This window comes from Pipra filicauda, unplaced genomic scaffold (assembly GCF_003945595.2).
Source record: "Pipra filicauda isolate LSUMZ 115617 unplaced genomic scaffold, ASM394559v2 scaffold212_size3012638_pilon, whole genome shotgun sequence".
Classification (NCBI taxonomy): domain Eukaryota; kingdom Metazoa; phylum Chordata; class Aves; order Passeriformes; family Pipridae; genus Pipra; species Pipra filicauda.
Window position 1 is genome coordinate 2,074,139 of NW_024104324.1, and position 24,476 is coordinate 2,098,614.

At 43.0% G+C, this 24,476-nt stretch overlaps 1 protein-coding gene across 4 annotated transcripts; it reads left to right on the forward strand.

Moving 5' to 3' along the window:
* The first annotated feature begins 27 nt into the window (after positions 1–27).
* SLC25A29 (solute carrier family 25 member 29) lies at positions 28–22,992 on the forward strand. Of its 4 annotated transcripts, none has more exons than XM_027730864.2 (4): positions 13,521–13,597; positions 15,243–15,286; positions 19,919–20,002; positions 20,624–22,992. In XM_027730864.2, the coding sequence occupies exons 1-4, from the start codon at positions 13,564–13,566 to the stop codon at positions 21,371–21,373; spliced, it is 912 nt and encodes a 303-aa protein (XP_027586665.1). In that variant the 5' UTR covers positions 13,521–13,563; the 3' UTR covers positions 21,374–22,992. The 4 variants fall into 4 exon arrangements, with proteins under 4 accessions (XP_039237038.1, XP_027586665.1, XP_027586666.1 ...); XM_027730865.2 differs by having other exon boundaries at positions 13,543–13,597; positions 15,243–17,372; XM_039381105.1 differs by lacking the exon at positions 13,521–13,597 and adding an exon at positions 17,338–17,372.
* The last annotated feature ends 1,484 nt before the right edge of the window (positions 22,993–24,476 follow it).

Genomic DNA, 24,476 nt, shown 5'->3' on the forward strand with positions numbered 1-24,476 from the left:
GATGAGGAGGACCCTGCAAAATCATGGTCTGTAACCCCTGTACATGTTCTGCCTGACTGGTCGGCCATCTCGTGCACCCTGGTTGTCAGCACCCTCCACTATCTCTCCCTGTATGAGAGGGTTGGAATATTGTGGATGATACCGGTAGGGCCTATGCATATAGTAAGGTGGGTACCACTGCCTGCAATAGGGACAGCGTTGCTGGGGAGATATGAGATGGATTTTGCCAGGAGACTGGTCCAGAACCTATTGTTTCCTTCTCAATTTACCCCCAATGTAGGGTGGTGAACTCATCAGGGGAAAGAGGAAAGCACAGAGAAAGACCTGCTGGTTGATGGGAACCAAGAGCTCAAGGAAATGCCATATTGCCTATTTTTGCACAACAGTCTCATTACCAGAGAGTGTCACATCTATGTGTGAGAGGTTAATCTTTGCCCAGGGTGAACCTGGAAACCAAAGTCCTGATGCAGTGAAGGGTTTGCCAAGTCGTGACCTGAATTGTACTCCTCTTGAAGAGGTTTCCCCGGGTCAGAGCCAAGGCACGTTGGCAGCAAAGGGAAAAGAAAATTTCATGGCTGTTGCCCCTCTGGGATCAGCTTTACAGGGGAGCTGAGGACTTCAGTACCCAGTGCTGTTTCCTGCACATTTCACAAGAATGTATTTCTCACTGAAGTTCCTGTTTTGGGTTTGATGTGCCAGTGACATATAGCACAGGTTGGTGTGAGGGCTCAGAGTTTCTGGGAACTGAAAATGAAAGGATTTTTATTAAATTGCTTCCCCTTAATTTCCTATGCTTTGTTCCCTGAATGTTTTCTGCACTGGAGAGAACAGATTATTCCAGTGTAACATCCTGCAAGGACAGCAAGTACTTGAAACCAGAAGTAAAATATTATCTAGAGAGTTAGCAATGTAGTGGCTAAAACACACTGGGTTATTCAGTAGCTCTTCCTTGTTACACCTGGTGTCCGTAGCAGAGTTATTAATGGTTCATCAACAGTCTGCACATGCCAAATGCGGAGAAAGGTGCTGTTTCCTCTTTCTCCATCATCCATTTCTGCTTCTGTCCTTGCAGGACCCCTCCAGCAGTGGAGCTAGGAGTGGGCTCTGGTGTGTCAGTGACACACAGGGACAAGGACACAGTCCTCTGTGGAAGGGCAGCCCTGGAGCTTACAGACTCCTGGTTCCTGCAGGGATCAGGCAACCTGCTGACCTGCTTCAGCCCAAGCTGCTGCAGCCATAGCTACCTTTGGAGTCACTGTTGGGACACCACTGTTCAATATTGTTCTTCTGGGAACTGCTTCCAGGCAAAGTGACAAGATTCACTACATTCTCAAAATGAAAAGTCACACCATGGATGAGAGTGTCAAGGGGGGGGAAATTTTTCTACATGTTGAAGTGACTGCTGCCATATCAAGAAAATAGAGGCTGGCTGTCATGTCACACTGGCTGACTAAAACATCAGGGCTAGTAAGTATTTCCCATTAAATATCACAAAATAAACAAAATTCCTACCTTTTTTAGCTGAGCTGAACAGCTCAAAGGGAATCTTCCTCATGAAATCTTTTGAGATTGTAAAAAAAACACCACAACCAACCCAAACCCTCCCTTTGCAACAGAAAAGTAATTCTGTATTTATTATTTTAACCTCCATTCACAATAACACTTTTATCAAAATGTTAGTTTGCTTTATACAGCAGAAGGCTGACTCCAGATTCAAACATTTTGATAACCTTCTGATAATGGTTTTGGTCCCTTCAATGAGGTATACTGGGCTTTCTATTTTGCTGGAGTTCCTCTGCAAACAGAGGTCATTCAGGAGGCACCTATCTGAAAGAAGAATATTTTTGGGGCTTGAAACATTTCACCTTGTCCCATGAAGATATCAGTGGGACAGCCATCTCTGGAGAAAGGCACACCACTGCTTTAGGGACTTCTGCCCCAAAGGGGGCTTAGCACAGTAACATGGGCCCCAGGCAACACAGTCGTCACTGTGGTGGTCTCTAGTTCTTTGCTTCTGATGTCTGGTCAGGACTTAGGGGAAAATAGGATCCACTGCCACACTCATTCCAGCCATCGTGTGATGGCAGCAAGGCAAGAGCCTTCTGGAAGAGAGCCCCACACAAGTTCAAGTGTTCACACAAGAGCATGTAGTGAGGAAAGTGTAATTCTGCATGAAGGAAACCCTATGTGAGAAATGAAGCCTGTGGTACTGTGTTTGCTGTTACTTGCTGGCACACTCCAGACAGCACAGACCAACTCCATGCTGAAGAGAGTGACACTCAAGGCAGCAATTCAGTCTCCCTTACCAGGAGTCCTCCCGGAGACATGGAGTCATTGAGGTCTCATGTTTCTTCACACTTTGCTGAAGGAGCTTTCTCCTTCATCCCCTCTTCACTAGTTTTCAGAGACATACCGTTAACTTACCGGAACCCAGTCCCGTAATGCTACAGGTCAATAGAGACAGTAAAAAAATCCATCTCAAAGAAATCTTGAGTTATCAGGAAGATTTTGATGAAATGTGAGTCATTCCTGTTACCCTTTGACACAATGTCCAAGGACTGCAGATCCAGAGATCACTGCTAGTCCAGCTTGCAAATAAACACCATCTATGCACGGCTGAGAGAAAGTGCCTGGTCCCAACCCAGGTGGTCTTCTCAAAGCATGCCCTAGGAAACGACACAGAAAATGCATGCTTTGAGCCTCCACAGGGATAGCATTCCACAAAAAAATAACTCACAAGTCCTTTAGGAGTGATTTGTTCAAAATGAGTGAACTTCATGGGTGATTTTGAGAAAGCAGAGCATGGAAGGTGCTGTCAGAGAAAAAGACATATCTGGCTATATGAAACAATCTGCAGGAAATCATGACGCTGAGTGATAAAAATTGAGGAAGGCCGTAATTTTGCACAGTGTGTGATGGATGAAATACTCCATTTGCTTCACAGGAGGAGGCAGCTGTCTGCCCACCCAGGCAGAGAGGACTGCTCCATAGTAAAGTGGCAGTGGGTCCAGAGGACTGGTACAAGTGATGGAGCAAAAGGAAAGGTGGAGAGGGAGACTTTAGGTAGGTAACCAGTGCTAAATAGCATCATTTAGATGAGACAAAACAGCAGGGGCATCCCTTTACCCCTCTTCTTCCACAGCTCATTCCCAGAACATTACCAACTCCATCCATCCTGAAAAGCAAAAGAGAAGCTTGTCCTCTTTTGTCTCTGCAACCACCTGCTGGCTTGCCATTCCAGATTTGCTGAGAAAACAATCCTTCCTCATTTTCTACCATAACATGCTGCATTTTCTATCCCACTAGCACTAGGCTATATCACACTCACATGCATAACCATTAATTTCTATCCAATTTATTTTGGAAAAATCCTTGACTGAAGAAACTGTTCAAACAGCATTCCCCCACTATGCCACCAGGCTGTTTGCACATTGCTGAGCTGGCACAGTCCAGCACTTGGCTTGCGTGGCAGGGGGTGGAAGTGGGGGTGGAGCCTCCTGGCTCCAGCTGTGTTATGGATTTTCAAATCAAAGCAGCTCATTGTCCTTTCTCTCAGGTACTAACAAAAAAAACAATAATTACAAGGACTTAAGCGTTCACAGCAGGAATTTCACAGAGAAACAAACAGAAGCAGTAAGGAAACTACCCTGAGCATTGAGAACAGCATCAGCTTTAGCCAGGTGTAATGCTCAGTGATTTCACCCCTGGAAAGCTGATATAAGGTTGTAATGTTTCTACACACATTCCCAAGGGAAAGGAAAATAATACATTTCCAAGACTGAAAATTATTGCAGTAATTTAAGAAGTGACAGATTTTCTGGCTTGGGGCAAGTCACTGAATCTCCCTATACCTAATCTTCTCATCAGCACAACTTGCATGTCCACTGCCATGAAGCCGTTGCAAGGATCCAAACACTTCTCAGAGAGCCACAAGCCTCTGTTCAGGAGTAAATCACAGGAAAATATGGATGTAGCAACACTAGCACCCACCCTACACAAACACCCCTCTGAAAATATGTATATATTAAAAATTTAGACTGTTACATAAATCTTCCTACAAAATCATAAAATCATAGAATGGTTTGGGTTGAAAGGGACCCTAAGATCTAGTTCCAACCCCCCTGCCATGGGCAAGGACACCTTCCACTAGACCAGGTTGCTCAGAGCTCCATCCAGCCTGGCTTTGAACACCTCCAGAGATGGGGCATCCACAACCTCGCTGGGCAACCTGTTGCAGTGCCTCATCACCCTCACAGCAGAGAACTTTCTCCTAATATCTAATCTAAACTTACTCTCTTCTAGTTTGAAGCCATTCCCCTTTCTCCTGTCACTACATAGTCTTGTAAAAAGTCCCTCTCCTTTCTTGTAAGCTCCCTGCAGACACTAGAAGGCCACAATTAGATCCTGATCTTTACAATAAGAAAGAGGAAATTTGACAGTGTACCACTGCAGCGAGCTCTGAGCAAGTTTTTTATGCCAGCCTGCATCACTAGCACTTCAGATGGACTCCTGGCTGTGATGAAGGGAGAGGATGTCAGGAGTGTTATTGACTTTCTGATTGCACTTTGAGCTGCTTTCCAACCTCTTGCACATTTCTGGCACTTTAATGAACAGAAGATATAGTCAGTGACTTGGCAGCAGGCTTGGAGCAGAGGGAGGCACTCACCTTCCTGGCCTCTTTTTCTCAACCACCAAGCAATAATGTACTCTTTATTTGTCATGATGATGTTAATGTGCAAGCCTCAACCTTTTCTGCAGGGTAGTTCAGGAGTTATTATTTGGGACTTTGATATCGGCTGCTAAAATCACATGGGAAAGTTACTTAACTGACAAACCTGGCATTAAGGAGTTCAGAAAAGAGAACTTTTTCTAAATACCAGCATTATAATGAGCTTATGTTAAGAGGGGATATATACAAAGGAATTTAAAACTTTTTATCTTGCAGAAGTGGAAAACAAGTGAAACTACAGTGAATTAATTAAAGGCTTCAAACAAAACCAAAGAATCTCCCTTAAAAATTCATCTACAAAATAAGTTTAATGCCAGAGAAGAACCCCATGTTGTTTGGAGGTAGAGAGCCTCTGACACCAATCCTGTCTTGGTCAATACTAATTCAGGGATCTCTGTCAAAAACCTCTGCAAGCAGTCTGCGCTGTCCTAGTGCAAATACACGCCCAATTCAGCAGCAAGTGTTCAGTCCTGTGCCTTCAACGTTAACCTGACTTCTTCCATTGGCTCAAACTCAAGAAAAATTGAGGTGAAAGACAGAAGTTTCCATAGCTTTTTCAGGAGCATCACCAGCCTTAGCAAAGAATATTCAGACACCAGTACTAACAGTGCCAGTCTCTGAATATCATAGGAGGTCCACAGACTCACTTGTCACTCCTGTCTTTTCCCTGGCATTAGTTCAGGAATCATACGAGCATTCATCTCACAAGTTTCTTGGGAAGTTTCTGCAGAGGTACATTAGTCATCCTGCTTAGCCTGTTTCAGTTTCTAAAGAAGGGGTGTCTTTACCATAAGACTATTGCAACAGAAATTCCACATGACAGCTGGAAGTCCACATATAACCTACCAGGAAGCTGCCTCAAAGTCTGTACACAAACCTTAGTGGCATTGCCTCACAACATATTATCATTTTTTTTGCTGTCTCTCATTCATTACTGACTGGTGCATAATGCTGTGTGTCTATGCTGTTAAAACAGCTTAGCATTTAGATTTGTCTGGAGACCTGGTCTCCCAGGCATTAACTTGGCCTGTGAATACAAATTGTGCCAGAGGATTTCAAGTACATGATGTTGATATTTGTATTTGTATACCTGTTGGCAGTGAAGAACCATTAACATCACAGAAATATTGCTGTAAGAACATGGTAGCTTAAAGAAAAAGCCACAAGGCAGGCAGAGGAGGTTGTCCTCCTAGTTCTGCCTCCCGTTCCCCGAGGACAAATCAGTGTTACCAGTTTCCTTATCTATAAAACAGGCATAATTGCACCCTTTTACTTCATGAAAACAGCCTGAAGCTTAGGTTATATTGTCTGCAAATTTAAACTGGAAAAATGCTATAAAGATGCCAGCTACTGAGCTTTTATCTTCCTTTCCTGAATTTCCCAACAGTTTTTGCTCACTGTCACCAACTACAGAATCAGAATCACAGAATAGTCTGAGATGGAAGGGACCTACAAGAATCATCAAGTCCAACTCTTCAGTGAATGGCCTATGCAGGGATCAGCCCCACAACCTTGGCCTAATTAGCACCATACTCTAACCAACTGAGCTAATCTCAGGGTCACAAATGTACTTTTTGAGTGACTCAGTAATGTGCAGAGGGAGAGATGGGTAAAACTGCTGGGCAGATAGATAGTTATTCATTCAGGTAACTGGATTCAGTTCCCACCCTCTTGTCTCAGCTTGCCTCTTTGTGGTCCCTGGCATCTTAAAAATGTGTTACTAAATAGCATTTGGGTTCTGCTGGAGACCTGCTCTCCATATTACTGACTGCATGTGCATGCAAAGCCTTCTGGTCTTCTCAAAGTAAGGCCAGCAGCAAAGAAACTTGCTCCACCTGCAGCAAACGGAAGAGAACATAGTCCTTGTATTTCAGGTACTTTGGACTCAAAGCTCCTTCCCCAAATATACAAAAAAGAGGAATTATCATTTCTTAGCCATATAGTATTAGCCAGAGATAAAGATGGGACCTATGACAAGAGAAGACAAGACCCAGCATGGGGATGTGTTTGTGTAGGTCTGCTCTGTCTTAGCCTTCTTGCTGACAAGAAAGAGGTAGAAAAGACTCAGTAGTTTAGTTAAAAAACCCAAAATATATGTGATCTTCAAAATTAAAGACAATGCAAGGAAGAGACTTTGGACTAATGCCTGTAGGCAGCTTTTCATGATTTTTTGGTCTGTTCATTTCTCATCTGCTTCCAGGGAAGCACCCAGGGGTTGGCTATGTATTGTATTTCAAACAAAGCACAAGACAACTGACTATGAACAGGGATAGATTCTTCCTCAGAGTGAACATAAATGTTGTGGACTGTTTCGTGTGCAGGTTATGCTTCTTTCTCTTGCCTTCTCCAACAAACCAGTAACCCAAGCTAAACGCATACATGACATCACGTGGAGCAGAGGCTGAGACAAACAGCAGAAGGTGCATGTCAGAACTTGGCCACTTCTGCTTAAAATAGCAAGGGGCAAGCTTTCCAGAAGTTATGTTTGCCCAGTAATAAAAGTGTTTCCATTTTACCAGGATAAGGCATGGAAAATTGGAGCTGCACCAAACTTTTCAGGCACAATTTAGAACACACTAAGCCACTCCCTTTCTGCAGCACCTCTCGCAAGCTCAGCATTTCAGATAGCAGCTTGGGCAGTTGTTCATCTGCATTGATTTACCTGGGAACAGAAGGGATCTCACATCCCAGGACACTGACCGGGACATTTGGAGGGATCACAAAGCCCCTACCCATCAGATCTGTAAGCAAGGCAGCCCTGTTTCAACAGCACTCCACTCTTGTACAACTGCATCAGTTACATTTCATGCTTTGAAACATCAGTCTTATCAAGGGATTTTATCAGGCTAGGAAGTTTCAACACTTGATATACAGTACCTTTGAAGTCAGTAGGATAATGACGTCAGAGAATACCCTAAAGCCACCCAAGGTCATAAAGTTAATGGATAATAAAGACATCTAGTCCCCTAAGAATAATGCCTTAGCTGCCCTGTCTTCATTTACAGATGCATCCTGAGGATCTGGAGAATCCCAATGACCTGACTCAATAACAGTGGGACGATGTAAACAGCATGCAGGGCAGTAAATACAGCAGTGTTTAGGAAAACAAAGAAAATGGACCCAAATCCACACAAAGGTACTCAGTGAATTCACCTAGAGAAGATTATTTTTCAGACAAAGGGGTGTTTTCACAGAGCAGCACAGCTCCTAGTTCTTTCTTATGTGCATTATGTCCCGACATTTCTCTCATTTCACCATTTGGATTTAATAGTCACTGCTTTAGATGTCAGCTATTCTGTAAAGCACTAGATGATCATCAAGCCTAGTTGTGCTGGACTGCAGTCTCTGGAAAATGCAAGGTTTTCCTTGCAAGCAGTTTGCTGCTGTAAATGCAGTGTTCACATGGCTGCATACATGTGGTCTGAATGCCACCCAGGTCTACATAATAGACAGGTCACAGAGAGAAAGCTGCTGCTCCAGAATCTTTGAAGATTGATTCAGGGAGCCAAAGCAGGTGATAGGAAGGAGAAGTTCAAAATCCAGTCACAGATCAAAACAGAAAGAGAAACTGATGCATTTCTCTGGGTTACATGGTGAGTACTGAAGTTGTGATGATGCAGCCATGCACTACCTTAGAAGATAAGGAAGGGGCCGCAGGCAGAAGGCTATATGAAAGAGAATTCTCCTGCAGGGTAGTCCCAGAGCTGGCCAAGCCCCAGTGAAGCTCTAGGGAGCAAGGGGGAAACTCCCTCATCCACCACCCTCCACATTCTAGTGGGATGTTTCTACTGGGACATGGGCAATTGTTGACGCCAAATTCACAAGCAAACAGAAAGATTTTGAGACACCCGAGCCAACAATATATATTTGATCACAAGTCATTGCCAACAGATTTTCTGAGTTTATCACAACTCCACATTTCTGTTCCCTTCCTACTTCATTCTGCCTTTGCCCCTTCACTTCATGTTTTATTTACCTGCAGTGTTTATTCTGCCCTGCTGCTTATTCTCTGCCTTATTATGCTCCCTTCCCTAGTCTCCTGATTCCCTTTCCCGGGTTTCCATTTGGGGTTACCCCCTCCCAGGTCTTTTCTGGGTGCCATCAAGGGCAGCAGACAGCTGACAGGGTCACTTCCTGCCACAGGAATGAAGTGAAACCTTCTTGGCTACCTCACCCCTCCAGCATCCTCTGCAAAGCCTCTTCCACCACCTGGATTGCCACCCCTCAGACCTAAAAGACAAGGGGAACAAAAGGAAGAGGTTCTTTGAAGGATAACATTAAATTATAAGCTTTTCTCTCAGACCTGTGGCAGTGCATCTGCCGTAGGTGCTGGTAGACTGTACATGTTTCCCAAGCTGCCATTAGCTCTTTCTTTTCTGCCTTCTTTATTTGAGGAGTCCAGACATTTCACCATCCAACAGGGAAGCTAAATGTTCCCAAAGAAGAAGAAAGCAGGGAAAGCACAACCCCTCACTCCAGCACTCTAGGAGATGCATCCCAGCAGTTGTAAGTTGTACTTGGAACAGCCTCAGCAGAATGAAAAAAAAGGCAGTCACAGCTGAGAAAAATCTATGGAGCCTGAAGGGCATAAGAGTCCCAACAGGCATCTGAGTCACGCTCTGAGACAGAGCCATCACACATCAACAGAGTGGACACAAGATCAGACACAGCTTTTGAAATATCTAGAAAAAACAGCCTCAGCGAAGAGAACCGTTAAATCTGTGTTTCCTTCCATGTCAGGTTAGGTCTCCTCTCTCCAAAAGTATATCTGTACCGCACACATAAGGCCTTGGATCAACAGGCAAAATGCCTGGTCTGAGAAATACTACCAAACTGTAAGAGCTCTATGACTTCCTTTCCTTAATCACAAAGCTCCTGTGGAAGCCACACACAAATACAAACATCTATATTGACTCACTGTCCCACCCCACACACAAACTTAATAAACTCCTCCACATTTACACAACATTGCCTCGCAAGTGTAACTTGAACTGAAAACAAAACAAAACCCCAAGAAAGAAAAAATGAACAAAGGAGAAACAGTCCCCAGTGAGACTAAAGCCATGCTCATTTGTTAGTGAAACAGCCTTGAACATCTCAGACTTTATACCAATGAGCCCTTGATGTTCTCTGTGCTAGTATATAAAGTGCCCTGTCTGAAGCACTCCAATGCTCAGTAGCATTGAAAAAACCCCATTCCACAACATTGAACAAAGCTTATTAGGAACAGCTCAAGCATACAGGAACAAGACAGGCCTTAGGAGATTGCAGCAACCTGGGAGGGGCTGCACAAACATCAACAGCAGGAATAGAATTCAAGTGATCTTGACAAACTGGAAATACAATCTGGAAAAAACAATTTAGCATGAACAGCTATGAATGACTATAGAAAAAAGCTGAAAGATCAAAGTAGGGAATATTGTGGCACACAGCTGATCTACTGGAAAGGATCTGGAGCACATTATGTGTCAGGCTGCCCATAAGTGAACAATATCATGTTATATGATGTTATGTTATGTTATGCTATGCTATGCTATGTTATGCTATGTATGTTATGTTATATTATGTTATGACTCCTGCAAATATCTTCTCTCGTATTCCATGTTGTCTGCAAATACCCAGGGTAATCTCCCAGCACTCACTTAGCAAGGCCTTAGAGCTCAGTTCAAGGAACTCCAGCTGAAGAAAGAGAGGGGTAAGAGGATTCAGAGATCAAAGGATATTAATTAATATCATTCAGAGAAAAAAAGACTAAGATTGAAACTATCTTCAGATAACCTAAGAAGTGCCTACAAAGAGTGAGGAAATGTTTTCCCTGACCATTGTGGGCAAACATTGATTACAAAACACTTCTGGTGGAGAAGGTAATTCCTCTGAGGCAGATTGCTTGTGAGTTCAGAGGATTTGAATAACAGATTAAAAACACTTTGTCCAGGAATGTTTTGTCCAAGCTGATCCTTCCAAGACTTGTGCTGCAAGACAGATGCATATAACATCTGGATTTTCACCTGTAGGGCTCTGCACATGGGAGGTAGTAGTTCCTCCCATGGATACCAGAGCAGACAAGATTCAGTGAGAGAAAGTCACTTCCACTTATACTTGGATAAAATGTTTAAGAAAAACAGACTGATGAGGACTTCTTGTCTGATCTGAAGTACTGGCTGCAGGAGTATGAGTTCAGTGAGACCTAAGGTTTCTGTTAGGAGGTGGATGATAGAGTAGGAGTGGGCAGCCCCCAAGGCCATTTGGCTGTGGCAAAGGGCAGGACCAGCCTACCTACCTGCTCCCTGATACCAACTGGTTGTTCCCAGGTAGGACAGGTGTGTGAATCAGGAATCCCAAAGCACTCTGGAGACACCTTAGTTCTTGATTTGATTTGGCAGCTTTTAGGGATGAGAAGGAACCTATAGGAGCACTAGGTAGGAAGAAGATATAGGGAAGGTTAGGGATTCATTGAGTGCTTTGCATTTCCATCTTGTCTGCTTATTTATTGTAATAATGGTCCAAGAGCTGCTAAATATGGGACAGGTTCTCAGGTTTTTTTCTGTAGTAGTTTCAGACCACTTTGTAAGCTTCCCTGTCTTTGTTCATTTGTTTGTGTGCTGTCATTGCACAGAAGGTAAAAGCTGGCTTGATTTTTAGTATACTATTCCACTGCAAGATTTTATTGACTTTGTATTGAGCTGCTACACCTAGAAAATAACTGCCATACCATGGGAAGCAATCAAAAAAAAAAAATCCATCTGCTTTTCCATTCTGTTTCTGGAATTTACCCTCTAAAAACTGACTATGCAGGCCCTGAAGATCATGTTACTCTAAGCAAAGCTGGAATAGGCTACTTATTGTTCTAGGCCACTGGTATTCCCCTTTCTCAGACATTGCCTGCAGAAATAACGAGCAGCTTAAACAGGGCTCCGTTTTCGAAACTGTCAACAACTTGAGTTCCCCATTTAAAGGCTCTGGCACTGGGGCACCCTGAAGCCAGGCAATGTTAGCAGGAAAACAGAGTTAATAAAGAACAAGGAAAGCCTGTGGGAAGGGGAGAGGCCTCTTCCGCAGGGTGAAGTGCAGCAGTGTTGTATAAGACTGAGATCCAGGGCTCTGCCAAGCTCCACAGGCAGCAAGATACTGATTTGTGGCTTTGACTATGAGAGAGAGGGTCTCATGCCCACACTTCCCATTGTGCCATGGGGGCAACAGTTGGCTCAAAGCCCATATCTGTTGGTGCAAACCTTCCTTCCTTCTCTGGCACAACACTGGAGGGAGGAGGAGTCTGATTATATAATCCCAGAATGGTTTGGGTTGGAAGGGACCTTAGAGATCATCTAGTTCCAACCCCTCTGCATGGGCAGGGACACCTCTCACTAGATCAGGTTGGTCAAACCCCCATTCAATTTGGCCTTGAACATTTCCAGGGATGAGGCAGCCATAACTCCTCTGGGCAACCTGTTCCAGCACCTCCCCACCTTCCCAGTAAAGAATTTCTTCCTAATATCTAATATAAACCTGCCCTCTTCTAGTTTAAATGGTTAGTCCTCGTTCTATCACAACAGGCCCTGGGTAACAAATCTCTCTCCAACTTTACAATTCCTCTAAGTGTTGAAAGGCCACAATAAATGGGATGCATTAGGAAGAGCATTGCCAGCAGGTTGAAGGAAGTGATCCTACCCCTCTATTCAGCCCTGCTGATGCCACATCTGGATTACTGTGTCCAGTTCTGGGCTCCTCAGTACAAGAGAGACATGGAGCTCCTGGAGTGGGTCCAGCCAAGAGCTACAAAGTTGATCAAAGGACTGGAGCATCTCTCTTATGAGGAAAGGCTGAGGGAGCTGGGCCTGTTCAGTCTTGAGAAGAGACAACTGATAGGGGACATCATCAATGTCTCTAAGTATCTGAAGGGAAGGTGTCAAGAAAATGGAACCAGGCTCTTCTTGGTGGCCACAGGAAATAGGACGAGTCAATGGGCAGAAACTGATGCATAGGAAGTTCCTCCTAAATATGAGGAAGAATTTCTTTACTGAGTGGGTGACCAACCACGCACTGGAACTGATTGACCAGAGAGGGTGGGGGGTTTCCCTCACTGGAAATTTCCAAGAACTGTCTGGACACAATCCTGTGCCATGTGCTCTGGGATGACCTTGCCTGAGCAGGAATGTTGGGCCAGATGACCCACTGTGGTTCCTTCCAGCCTGACCCATTCTGTGATTCTGTGAACAAGGTCTCTCCAAGAGCCTTCTCTTCTGAACAGCCCTGACTCTCTCATTCTTTCCCTCATAGCAGGGATGCTACAGGCATTTCATCCTTATTAAAAGGTGGCCCCCTCCAAAGTCCTCACAACATCAGCTCCACAGGATTTCCAACCACCGGTGACTCCCCATACCACCCAAAACAACTCCGGCAATATTGATGCTCTGCAGGAGGGATGCTCTATCCCCTCTACCCCCCAACCACCACCTCTGCAGCCTCCTAAATTTTGTCCAGCCTTTACTTCTGGTTAGTAAGGCAGTTGCTGCTGAAAAAGAAGTGACAGGTTGTAGGCTGGAGGGGAGGGAAGGGGTCAGAAATGCAGAAGGGGCGCGCAGCGCTGGACCGCCCCCATTCCCTGCAGCCGCAGCCCCGTCCCGCCCTTTGGCCGGAGCGGCCCCCGCGCGGCCACCAGTGGATGGGGGCGGCGGGGGGGGAGTTGTCCCATCGCTCCCGCCCCCGTTGGCGGGGCCCGGCCCCTCTCGGGCGGGGGTGGCGGACGGTAGAAAGGGCGGGCGGCGGGCGGGCGGAGCCAGAGCGCGGAGTGGCGGCGCGCACGGCTGGACCCCGCCGGGACACACCGTGCCGGCATGGCTCTGGATTTCCTGGCGGGGTGCGTCGGCGGTGAGTGGCGGCGCGGGAAGGGGGGGCTGCAGGGAAAAAAATTATGGGGAAGGGGGAAAAGAGATGAAAAAGAAAACGAAAGGAGAAGGAGGTGAAGAAAATAAAAATTAGCGCAAAAGGAAAAGGGGAGTATGGTGCGAAAAATAAAAAGGTGGCAAAGGGAGAAAAGGCGGAGAATGGGGGAAAAGCTAATTTTTTTTCTTTAATGCGGAAGAAAGGGAGGCAGGTTGGAGGGGAGGGCTGGGCGCGGCGCTGTTATTTTGGGAGCGGAGGATGGTGCCGGGCGCGGGGGCGATGAGCGCGGCCACCCCGCTGCAGGTGGGGGCCGAGCACGGTCGGGAAAGGTCTTGGGGGATTCCCCTGTGGTTCCCTTGTGGCCGGGGGGGTGCGGGCCGTCCCCTCCGCGACCGCCCCGCAGCACCGGCGTTTGCCCAAAGGACCTGGAAGGAGCGGGGGTGGGAAGAGGGGCCTGGGGTGAGCGCAGGGGCAGCGGTGCGGTCGGGAGCCCTGACCTGGACACACGGACACCCGGGGACCTTTAAGATGGAGAGGAGGAGAGAACGCGTGCGGCGCGTTCTGCGCTTCTCGGTGCATCTGCCGCCGGCCTGCTGTCTGCTATTTTTAGCAGCTGTTAAATTATCTTCAGGAGATTTATTCTCGCTTCTTTTCGGGTATTTGAGCTTGTTGTTCTTCTTGCCAACCTGGCAAAGAGATTTTTGGTTTTTAATTTCTTTTTTTCAGCCTCTCTCTGACTTCATCCTAGTGATCCTTGCCTTGCCGGGGATCCTGCGGGGTCAGGTGTACCAGTGGCCTTTCCATGCAGAACAGAGTGCACAGCTCTGTTTTTCTATCTTGGGCTATCTTGCCGCTGTGCTGGCCTTGAACAACCTGGACTGCACCATCCTGGGGTGGGCACTGTATTGCTGCCACATCTTCCTCGGGAGAGGGAGGGCAGCTATTTTTCTGCAAACGTGGGAAGGTGCATTGAAGCTCTCGTACTTCTCGCTGTTGTCAGTGGTCATTAAGGATTGCTGGGTCACAGAAATACAGAGCTAGAGGATTCATTGCTTCGGCCTGTGTGCAAAATGCCTGCATTCAGATTGGTGTAACTAATAGGCCTGCATGTGACTTCTGTAAAGTCCTTTAATGCTAGAATAAAGCAAAGGTTTTTGGTAATGCTTGGTCCTGCTGCAGGTGCTACTATCACATCTGGAAAGGCTGAGAGCAGGAATGTTCTTCTGCCTTTAGAGAAGCTTACATGTTTTCTGTACCTGCAAAGAGTGACATGTACCTGAAACATTGTGCTTCAGAAGAAACCTGCATTTTCTGCCTGCTGGACTTGCCTTGGGCTGAGGCCAGGAGTCACAGCTGCACATTCCGTATGATGTGGCATGCTCTGTAGTCACACACCTCAACCTCTGCCTGGGGCTCAGAAGCTTGAAGAGAAGCATAAAGGCACCTAGTACTGGCCTGAAGGACTGAATTGTAGATTTCTTATCTTCTGACTTGATAGGATGCTCTTTACCTGGTCTGTCAACAATGCTGTGCACTCTCACCTCAGGCTGGTGGTCCTGCTTGTGCTACTGTAGCCCCAGACCCAGGAAGAAAACTCAGAGTAATAACCGTGGCATTTGTTTTGTTTCAGGTGCTGCTGGAGTGCTGGTAGGACACCCCTTTGACACTGTTAAGGTGGGTTGATTATGAAACATTTTTGCCTTTAAGTAGAAAACTTAAAGTTTCTCCAAGGAGTGGGAGAGGAAAAAAATTCCCCAGACACTGTAGGAGCATAAATCTGTGTGGGAAAGCTTGGAACAAGCCTCCACAACCTGTTTATAGATTTTTCAATCTACGGCTCCTCAGAAATGAAAACCCAGTAACATGACAAACCTTGACCTAAACTGCAAGTTCATCAGTGCAGTAACAATATTGTATTTGGAAATACAATCTTACATTTAACCAAATTTTGTTCTAAGCTTGCTTCTCTGCAGCTGATCAACACTAACTGCTAGAACTGCCTTTCCCTGCATTTGGACCTCAAACATACTTTGATATTAGGTTGAAAGATTGTATTTTGTTGTCCCCTCAAGCTCTGCTACTTACTCCTTAATTTGTAGCACTAGCCAAAGGGTGTAAGTGAGTAAAAATCCAAGTATGAAGCTTGTCTGGGGGCTTTTTCCTCCAAGTATTATTTTTATAACTTTCCAAGTTCAAATTGATTTTCTGATGATCTGTTAATTGTGTGTGTTACACATAATTCAGCTACTTCAAATACAAGATTTGAGATCCTCTGAAGGGTCCTCCAACTAGGGCTCCCAGGAGTCTAAACCCATCCTTCAGAATGGAAGGACAATTTAAGTCACCGTTTGGCAGCCTTGTCCAAAGTCCCCTGCTGGAAGAATAGAAGAAGGGATATCAATATATTCCCTGCTAAATTAATATACCCGATCACTTAACTTCAGCAGACAGCCTGTTGTGCACCATACCTATATTTGGAATACCTTTACCCTGCTGAATTTAGATACGCAAAGGTCGTGGGCTGATGAAAGCCATCACCATGTTCTGTATCCTAGCACATGGTTAATTCAATACAGAATTCCCGAGCTAGTGGTCATTACTTCTCTTTGCAAGCTTGCAGTGCAAGCTGCTCAAATAGTAAAGTCTGTCTTTTTTGTCGTTCAGAACATGGTAAATTTGACTGTTAAGTAATTCAGTTGAATTCTAGTATATATTTTCAGGAATGGCATTATCCAGACTTGCACAATTTTTCTTATGATGGTACAGGGCCAGCTGTCTTTTTCTCTCCCCCCCAACCTGCCAAGTTTCACGTACTTAACTGAAGGTGATGGGTCATTTCACTGAATCCTGCAAAACTGCAAAAATTCTATGCTCAAATTAAAGTTAATTATGTGTAGGATTTTGGGGGATTTTTTTGTGGGTTATTTTTTTTTTTTTGCTTTGTTTTTGTTTTTTGAAGTGGAACAGCTTCTACTGCACAAAACTAAACATTTAACTGTCTGCAAAAACTGTGGCTCCCATGCTAGTTTCAGCAGATGTATTATTGCAAAATAGATGTACTGGCTTTGAAAAAAGCATCTTGCTTTACAATAGAGCAAATAGTTTGTTTCTGGATGACTCTCCATGTTTTCTGAAATCTAGTGTGGTACATGATATTTTCATATCCATTTGAAGGTATTATAAGCAATCTATTTTTTGTTAGAGCAAATACTAATATTTGTGTTATTAGCTGGCACGGTCATCACTGTATGTGGGAAAACTAACCAGCCTTTAAGGGAAAAAACAAACAAACAAAACAAAACATTGCATAACTTGTGTATGTATATGTGTTAAAAATTAACTCTTATTATAGTTCTGCAGTGTTTAAAGGGCTAGCTGGTAGTCAGCTTAGACTGTGCATTTTTAATATAACTGAACAATGGAAAAGCTGCTTAGATAAGCCAGAATTTTACTTCTGTCTTGGCATTTAAGCTCTCTTTTGGTTTTTTTTGGCTGGTGCTCGTGTTTCACAGAGCGGGGAGGGGGATGGTGGGACACACAGGGAGAAAATTAAGCCGGTGAAGTCACCCTGCAAAACCTGCAACTGAGCTGATCTCAGAACTGGCAAATTGCTTTTCCCTGGTTTGTTGATGTAATGTATAAAATTGCTTTTTTGCTTTTAACTGCCTTTACTTTCTGAGCTAGGGGCTGTCTTCATTAACAGCAAAAGTGTTACTTTGTTGTAGATGACAGATAAGCCTCATCACGGGAGAGTTACCTAGTAAGTATAGCCCAGGTGAACACTTCTGTTTCTCTCAGTCTTAATTTATTCCCAAATGTATTAGTTCAAGTAAAGACCTGAAAGACTTACAAAGCTTTTTCCCTTTTTGGTTTTAAACTGATGTGTCCCTCTTCTACAGCTATGGCATGGAGGGAGCGGGGTTTGAATATCCCTTTTTTTTTTTTTTTTTTAATGTAGTTTTATTCTGGACCTTCTTTCTGCTATGCGTTTCTGGCTGTATACAGTTCCACACACAGTACCTCTAAAACTGAATCTCAGGCACACTGTTATTGAGGTCTTACCCACTACATATCTTTGGAGGATGTTTTCATTGCTAAAACACTTCTAAAGTCACTTATTTCCCGCATTATTAAATGCTTGGACTGTTGAGGGGATGTAGTGGTTTGGGGGTTTTTTGTTTAGTCTTCAGTACCTTTATGCAAGTTTAAGTAATGTGAAATTAATGTGTGTTACTATTCAACCTAAAACCTTAGAAATGGTCGTTTCCAATAAGAAGGAAGCAAGAATATAGGCCAATGAATGGAATAGAAGGCTAAACTTTGCACGATTCATTCTTCCTGTAGTTGTAGACACTACAGAGCTTGTTGAATATGGCATTAATATGCATGAAATAAAGTTTATGTGCACTCACTGCCTTACATAGTAGCTTGCTAATGAGGGTACCTCAATGTGACCAGCACTGTGCTCAAGAGAAAGAGACATTTTTCATTCTTAGGCCTGGAGAGTCAGAACTCTCTAAATATTTCATCCTACAACAGGGCTTAATCTGTTAATATTTCACAAATTATTTGGGCAAAAGTGGGAGCTAGACGCCACTAGGAAATTCAACCCATATATAGAATATGACTAATTCTAAACTACTAAACACAAGTGTGTAGAAAAGATGAAGTAAGAAGGTTTCTAAGCTGCAGATCTCCCCGAGCATATCCATGTGGAAGTCCACTAAATTCACAGATGGGGTTTGAAACAATAGTAGTAAATTATAAATGGAGTAAAACCTTCATTTGTGCAATTGTGACAGCTTGTTAAGATTTATGACTTTGTTTGTGAACCTGCTTCTTTAACAGTTTTGACAATCTGCCCATCCCCCAGACATCCCTTTAAATAACAAAGGATTTATTTTCTTTGAATCCTACCATAAGACAGCTTTTAACCCTAAGATGTTGTGAGACCTGCAAGGATCTCAGCCTCCCAGTGTGCTAGCATACACTCATGTGTATACTAAAAAGATACTGAAAACTAATGTTTTGATTTACAAAGCATAAAATATGAGTAAGAATATTTTTAAAAAAATAATTTATTTTTCCTTCCAAGAAAGCTAACATGAATACAACATTCTGAAAAACCACCTCCACAATCCTTTTCTAGACTCACATCTTACAGGTCTTTCATTGTTTTGGTGGTGGTTTTCATTACCTTAGGCAAAAACAGATAAAAAGATCTTAAGTTCAGGAATCTTTCACACAGATACAATAATCTTCTTTTCTTGCTCAGAATAACAGTCTTGAAGGTTTTTTGCCCTGGAGTTGCAGCAGCATTAAATGGTTGATAAGCATCTTTTCTGAAGAACATTGCAGCCCTCCACGCTGGAGATCAAAGACAGATTTATAACTTTATCAATGCAGTGAAACCAATTTATTGAGTTTATTGCAGTGTAGGGCTTTGCATAAGCTAAGTATAATTGACACTTTTTTAACCATACTGAGGGCAAATTAACATGAAAAAACAGAATTGGACTTTTCCATTAAAGGTTTAAAAACATCCAGAAAAGGGCCTGTCTCCTAAGACCACCAGTTACAGCAGCATCTATCTGTCCAGTAGAATGTATTATTTCAGCTTTGGAAAAGTTAATTGATTACTAGCATTAAAAGTTTGAAGCAGCCACACCCTCATCAATTGCTTATATTCAGCAGGTTTAAAAAAAAAAACAGACTAAAATTTAAAAGGACTAGTGGCTTTTTATTCCTTCTCTTACGCAAAGACAAACATCTTAAGAGTCACTGCCCAGCTACCCTCTGAATAAAAAAGAAAATCAGATCTCAATGAATGGCCCAAATCTGGTAACTAGAAATACCATGGGTATTGTTGAAAGTTTCCATTCTTTTAAAACTGTCCTTATTTCACAATTGACTTGCAAATAATTTTTTTTATAAAATTCTATCAGGTTTGTACGAATATTCCTTAGTGTGAACAGAATTATTCCTGGCAGCTAAAGAAAGTCCCTATTGTAACCCATACTGGAAAACTTCTGTTTGAAATTCTAGATAACAATGCACCTTTCCACATACTGGTTTTCTGATATTCACAAGAAGTTAATAATCCTCTTACTTTAATGTTTTCACCCCCCAAATTAATTCAAAACACTTACACAAGATTTTGAAATGATTTTGCCACATATCTAGTGTCCAGCCCGTGTTCTTGCATATCCATTGCAATAGCAAATTTCCACATAGGTACAAGACACTAGTTTTCCCACTAGGCTGCTCCTGATGTACAAATCGGTATCTCACACAACTTTTTTATAGGTTCGTCTACAAGTTCAAAATGTAGAGAAGCCTCTCTACCGTGGGACTTTCCATTGCTTTCAGTCCATCATAAAGCAAGAATCTGTAAGTTTTGCATATTTTTTTAATCTTTGTATATTTTGACTCAAAAGGGTGGGAAAGCTGTTAAAAAAACAAAACAAAACTACAGATGTTGAAGATCAAGAGATAAAGCATACTCTGAACCTCACCTAGGGTAGATATTGTAATCAGAAGTTTGCCAGAAACTTTGTGAAGAGTATTACTAAGTTGGTATTTCGAAGTTAATTTTTTAAATAAAATAATAAGTTATTTAAATAACTAATTTCCTGAGAACCCAAGCAATCAGAGCAATGAGTGAAGAGATTAGTGAGGTGTTGCTGAAGCTTTAAGACCTCAGCTAAAAGGGTGGCTTCAGGCTTTAAGATACTTTAAAAAAAAGTATAAAATTTGCCAGAAAACTTTTCTCTTGATGGACTAAGATTATTTTATGGATATGTTCAACTATATATTTGTACTGCTGAGTTGTTTAGTTGTTTTTGTCCTAGGCAGAGACGAAATTTCTATTACAAAGCGAGGTGGTTCTGATCTTCTGGCCACTGCTAGAAAGTTAGGGCACAATGGAGAGCCAGAAAGGCCACATTCTGCAGTTTCAGAAGGTTATCAACACCACTGTTAAAAAGCGTTTTTCCTTCCTTTTTCCATCAGGCTTTTGGACTCTATAAAGGTATTGGGTCACCAATGATGGGACTTACATTCATTAACGCGCTTGTGTTCGGTGTACAAGGAAACACACTTCGTGCTCTTGGAAAAGACACTCCATTAAACCAGTTCCTTGCAGGGTCAGCAGCAGGGGCTATCCAGTGCATCATCTGCTGTCCCATGGAGTTGGCAAAGACAAGAATGCAGCTTCAAGGAACAGGAGAATACAAACAGAAAACAAAGAACTACAAAAACTCTCTGGATTGTTTGATCAAAATCTATCAGAAGGAGGGGCTGAGGGGAATCAACAGGGGCATGGTCTCTACATTCATAAGAGAAACTCCAAGCTTTGGCTTTTACTTCCTGACCTATGACTGCATGACTAGGTATTTAGGCTGTGAAGCTGAAGACAGTTACGTTATTCCCAAACTGCTGTTTTCTGGAGGAATGTCGGGAATTGTGTCCTGGCTCTCAACCTATCCCATGGATGTGATCAAATCCCGACTTCAGGCCGATGGGGTCGGAGGCGTTACACAATACAAGGGCATTATGGACTGTGTCAGAAAGAGTTACCATGAAGAAGGCTGGAGGGTGTTCACGAGAGGTCTCACTTCCACACTTCTCCGTGCTTTTCCTGTCAATGCAGCTACCTTTGCTACTGTCACTGTGTTCCTAATGTACATGAGGTCAGACGACAACATTCCTGAATGTGAACCAGATCTAGTAATCCATCAGCCTTCCAATTTGCAAACTTAATCTGTTTGTTCTCCTCATCCAAAGCCCAGCTGGTTGGGTTTTGTTGAACATGAACATTTGACCTGCACAAGTAGTGTAGATGTATGCTATCTGTATAAAGAATTCCTAAATGTCAAATTAGGATTTCATCTCACTACTTGTATAAACAGCATCTTGCCTTATTCAGGACTCCATATCTAGTAGTATTCAAGTCAGACGGGGACCTGCCTTTAGAAAGTTATTGTTGTGGCTCCAGAAGAGGATCTGGAGAATGCCATAGTACCAGAAATTGTTTTCTTCCACTCATGCTCTGAATGAATGAGTTGAGTTGAATGCAGAAATTCTGTCATGAAAGAAATACTCATTTTGTTTGTGACAGGAGTTAAGTACACTTAAGGTGAAGTAGGGGGAATAAATTAAATGTTGGAGGCATTTTGCAGGTAACCCTGAACTGTTTAAGACATGGACTAGCATTCAGCTAGTCATGTGTTTTACTTATCCTCTGCTTTTATATGTCAGTGGGTTTAGTAGCAACTTTGTTCATACTGATTTGCAAAAAAAAAAAAAAAAAAAAAAAAAGAGAAAATATTTGTATTTAAGCTACTCCCTTACCTTTCAGCTTTGAATAAATATCTTAAGCACAAAGTTAGCATCTGCACTCAAATGCACTTGTTCCTTTAAATCTCAAGGCTTGTAAGGATTTAGGGAAATTCAAATCTAGTAAGATTGATGTTGTTTGCCTTCACCTCCGTTTCTCCTTTGGTGGGTGCATGGACTGTATTAAGTTAGTTCAGCCCACGTAGACTTTGTTCTCCAAAGTTAATGCAACTTTGCACCACTTCTCCCAACATGCCCCATAGCAGCCAGTGATGTACAGATGTCAAAGTCCTGCTTGTGGTATTGCACAAAATGTTTGTGGGTGCAATGTTAGCTTAGCAGCTCCAAGTACCATAGAAATACATATTTAGAACTAGAGGTTTCATATCTTTTCAGAAAATAGAGGTGTAAGTGTCTGAAATGGTTGCTGTTCAATACACTTGCATTATGAATTGAAACAATACTGATTTTTATGTATTTAGTTACAGTGCTACTGGAAAGAAGACTGGAAAGGGTTTTGGAGAATTTTCTTGTTACATTAATCTGCTGTGATTACTTTTTTTTAGCAGTCTGTTCAAGAAAGCTTGTATTAGTCAAAGAGCTATAAACAGGTATTTAAGATTTGAAAAACAACCTACACATATTTGGCACAAATAGCCAGAAGGAAGGAGTGCATGTGTGTGAGCAATGTTTTAAAAAATATCAAAGTAGTTCAGTAAGTACAACTTGTTACACTTTTGGTTGGGACAAGTGCAATCTGTGTTTAATTTATATGAATTTTCTAAAGAAACCTTATGTCAGAGCATTTTGCACTGTAACAAAATATGCTGGAGAAACCTGTAAAACTGGTATGTCTCTTTATACCTTGGAGGTATGATGGATGTTCTAGTGCCTACTTGCACTGAGATTCAAATTGAATGTTAAATCTATCTACTAAGCTGCATATGCACAACAACTCACAGTAAAGACCATTTACACCTTTGTACAGTAGACTGTAATTATTGTATATAAAATTGAAGAAATAAATTTTTTTAAAATTTTTACTTTGGTTCTCAGGGGTTTTTTATGTTTTGCTCAGATGCTTCTCTGTGTCAAATAGAGCTTTTAAGAGGGTGGGGTTTCTGCTTTTTCCCAGTAGAAACTTGTTCCCATCTGCCTTCCATTCACTACCAGAAAGGGCAGAGTCAATCAGTTCACTGGAGCAAAGAAAGGAAACTGCCTGGCCTCACTTCTTCAAACTGACCTTTCTGCTGCTAAGACAACAGTCCTGCTTTTAAAGCCAAAGATCTGGTGCTATGCTTAAACCCTTCATATTCTGCATTTCTTTGATTTAAGCAGTGCTGATCAGCACCAAGGCTCTACAACTGCTGAAGACAAGTCTTGGGTCTCTGAGGAGTCACGTAGAATCAAGAACTGTTCATATCTGACTCAGAAGAATACTTGGCTCTGTGATGCACAGTTTAGCAAAAAGTTTTGTAGGTTGTAGCTTTTTGTTTTTAGACAGCGCAACTAGCCCAGAAAGACCATCAGTATTTCAAATAAAAAGCCACCCAGGAAAAGCAGGATGATGATGACCTATGAAAAAGACCTCTCCTTGCTGATCATAGAATGGTTTGGGTTGAGATCTTAAAGACCATCTAGTTCCAACCCCTTTGCCATGGGTAAGGACACCTTCCCCTAGACCAGGTTGGTCAAAGCGCCACTCAATTTGTCCTTGAACAAATTGAAAATTGAAAAACTTCTAGGGATAGGGCAGCCGCAACTTCTCTGGGCAACCTGCGCCAGTGCCTCACCACCCTCACAGTCAAGAATTTCTTCCTGATATCTAATCTGAACCTACCCTTTTTCAGTTTTAAACTGTAATCCCTCATCACTCCATGGCCTTGCAAAAAGTCCCTCTCCAGATTTACAGTAGGCCCCTTTTAGGTAGTGGAAGGTCCTCTAAGGTCTCCCCAGAGTCTTCTCTGCTCCAGGGTGAACAGCTCCAATTCTCTCAGCCTGTCTTCATAGGACAGGTGCTCCAACCCCCCTGAGCATCTTCGTGGCCTTCTCTGAACTCACTCCAGCCTCACTGTTGAGAGGTTATTTCAAGTCCTACTTCTGCTACTTCATCTTCTTGTGACCGACACAAACCCTGTCAAGCATCAGTTTGCCAGGTCAGAAAAGGAAAGGCCAACACCTCTGCAACTGACCGTGACCAGGGTCAGTTCTAGTCAAGTACTTTTTGTTCTCTCGGCAGGATCAACAACACTGAACTATGGAACAGACACAAATACCTGAAGTAAGCAAACAGTGTATCCCTAAAAGACTAATGTTATTAAAACAGAAAAGGGCTATACAACATTTTATTTGCAGTGTTTACTAAAGCATTCTCTCCAGAATTTCATCCATCTGGAACTTCAGATATAATCAGTAGCAGACACTGGATGTTACTCAACAAGCATGAGAGGAGGGTAAAGCCAGCTTTCAGCCTAGTCTGATGTCACTTGCTTGGAATCTGTGCAGCTCCTAACTCTTAAATCAAGTT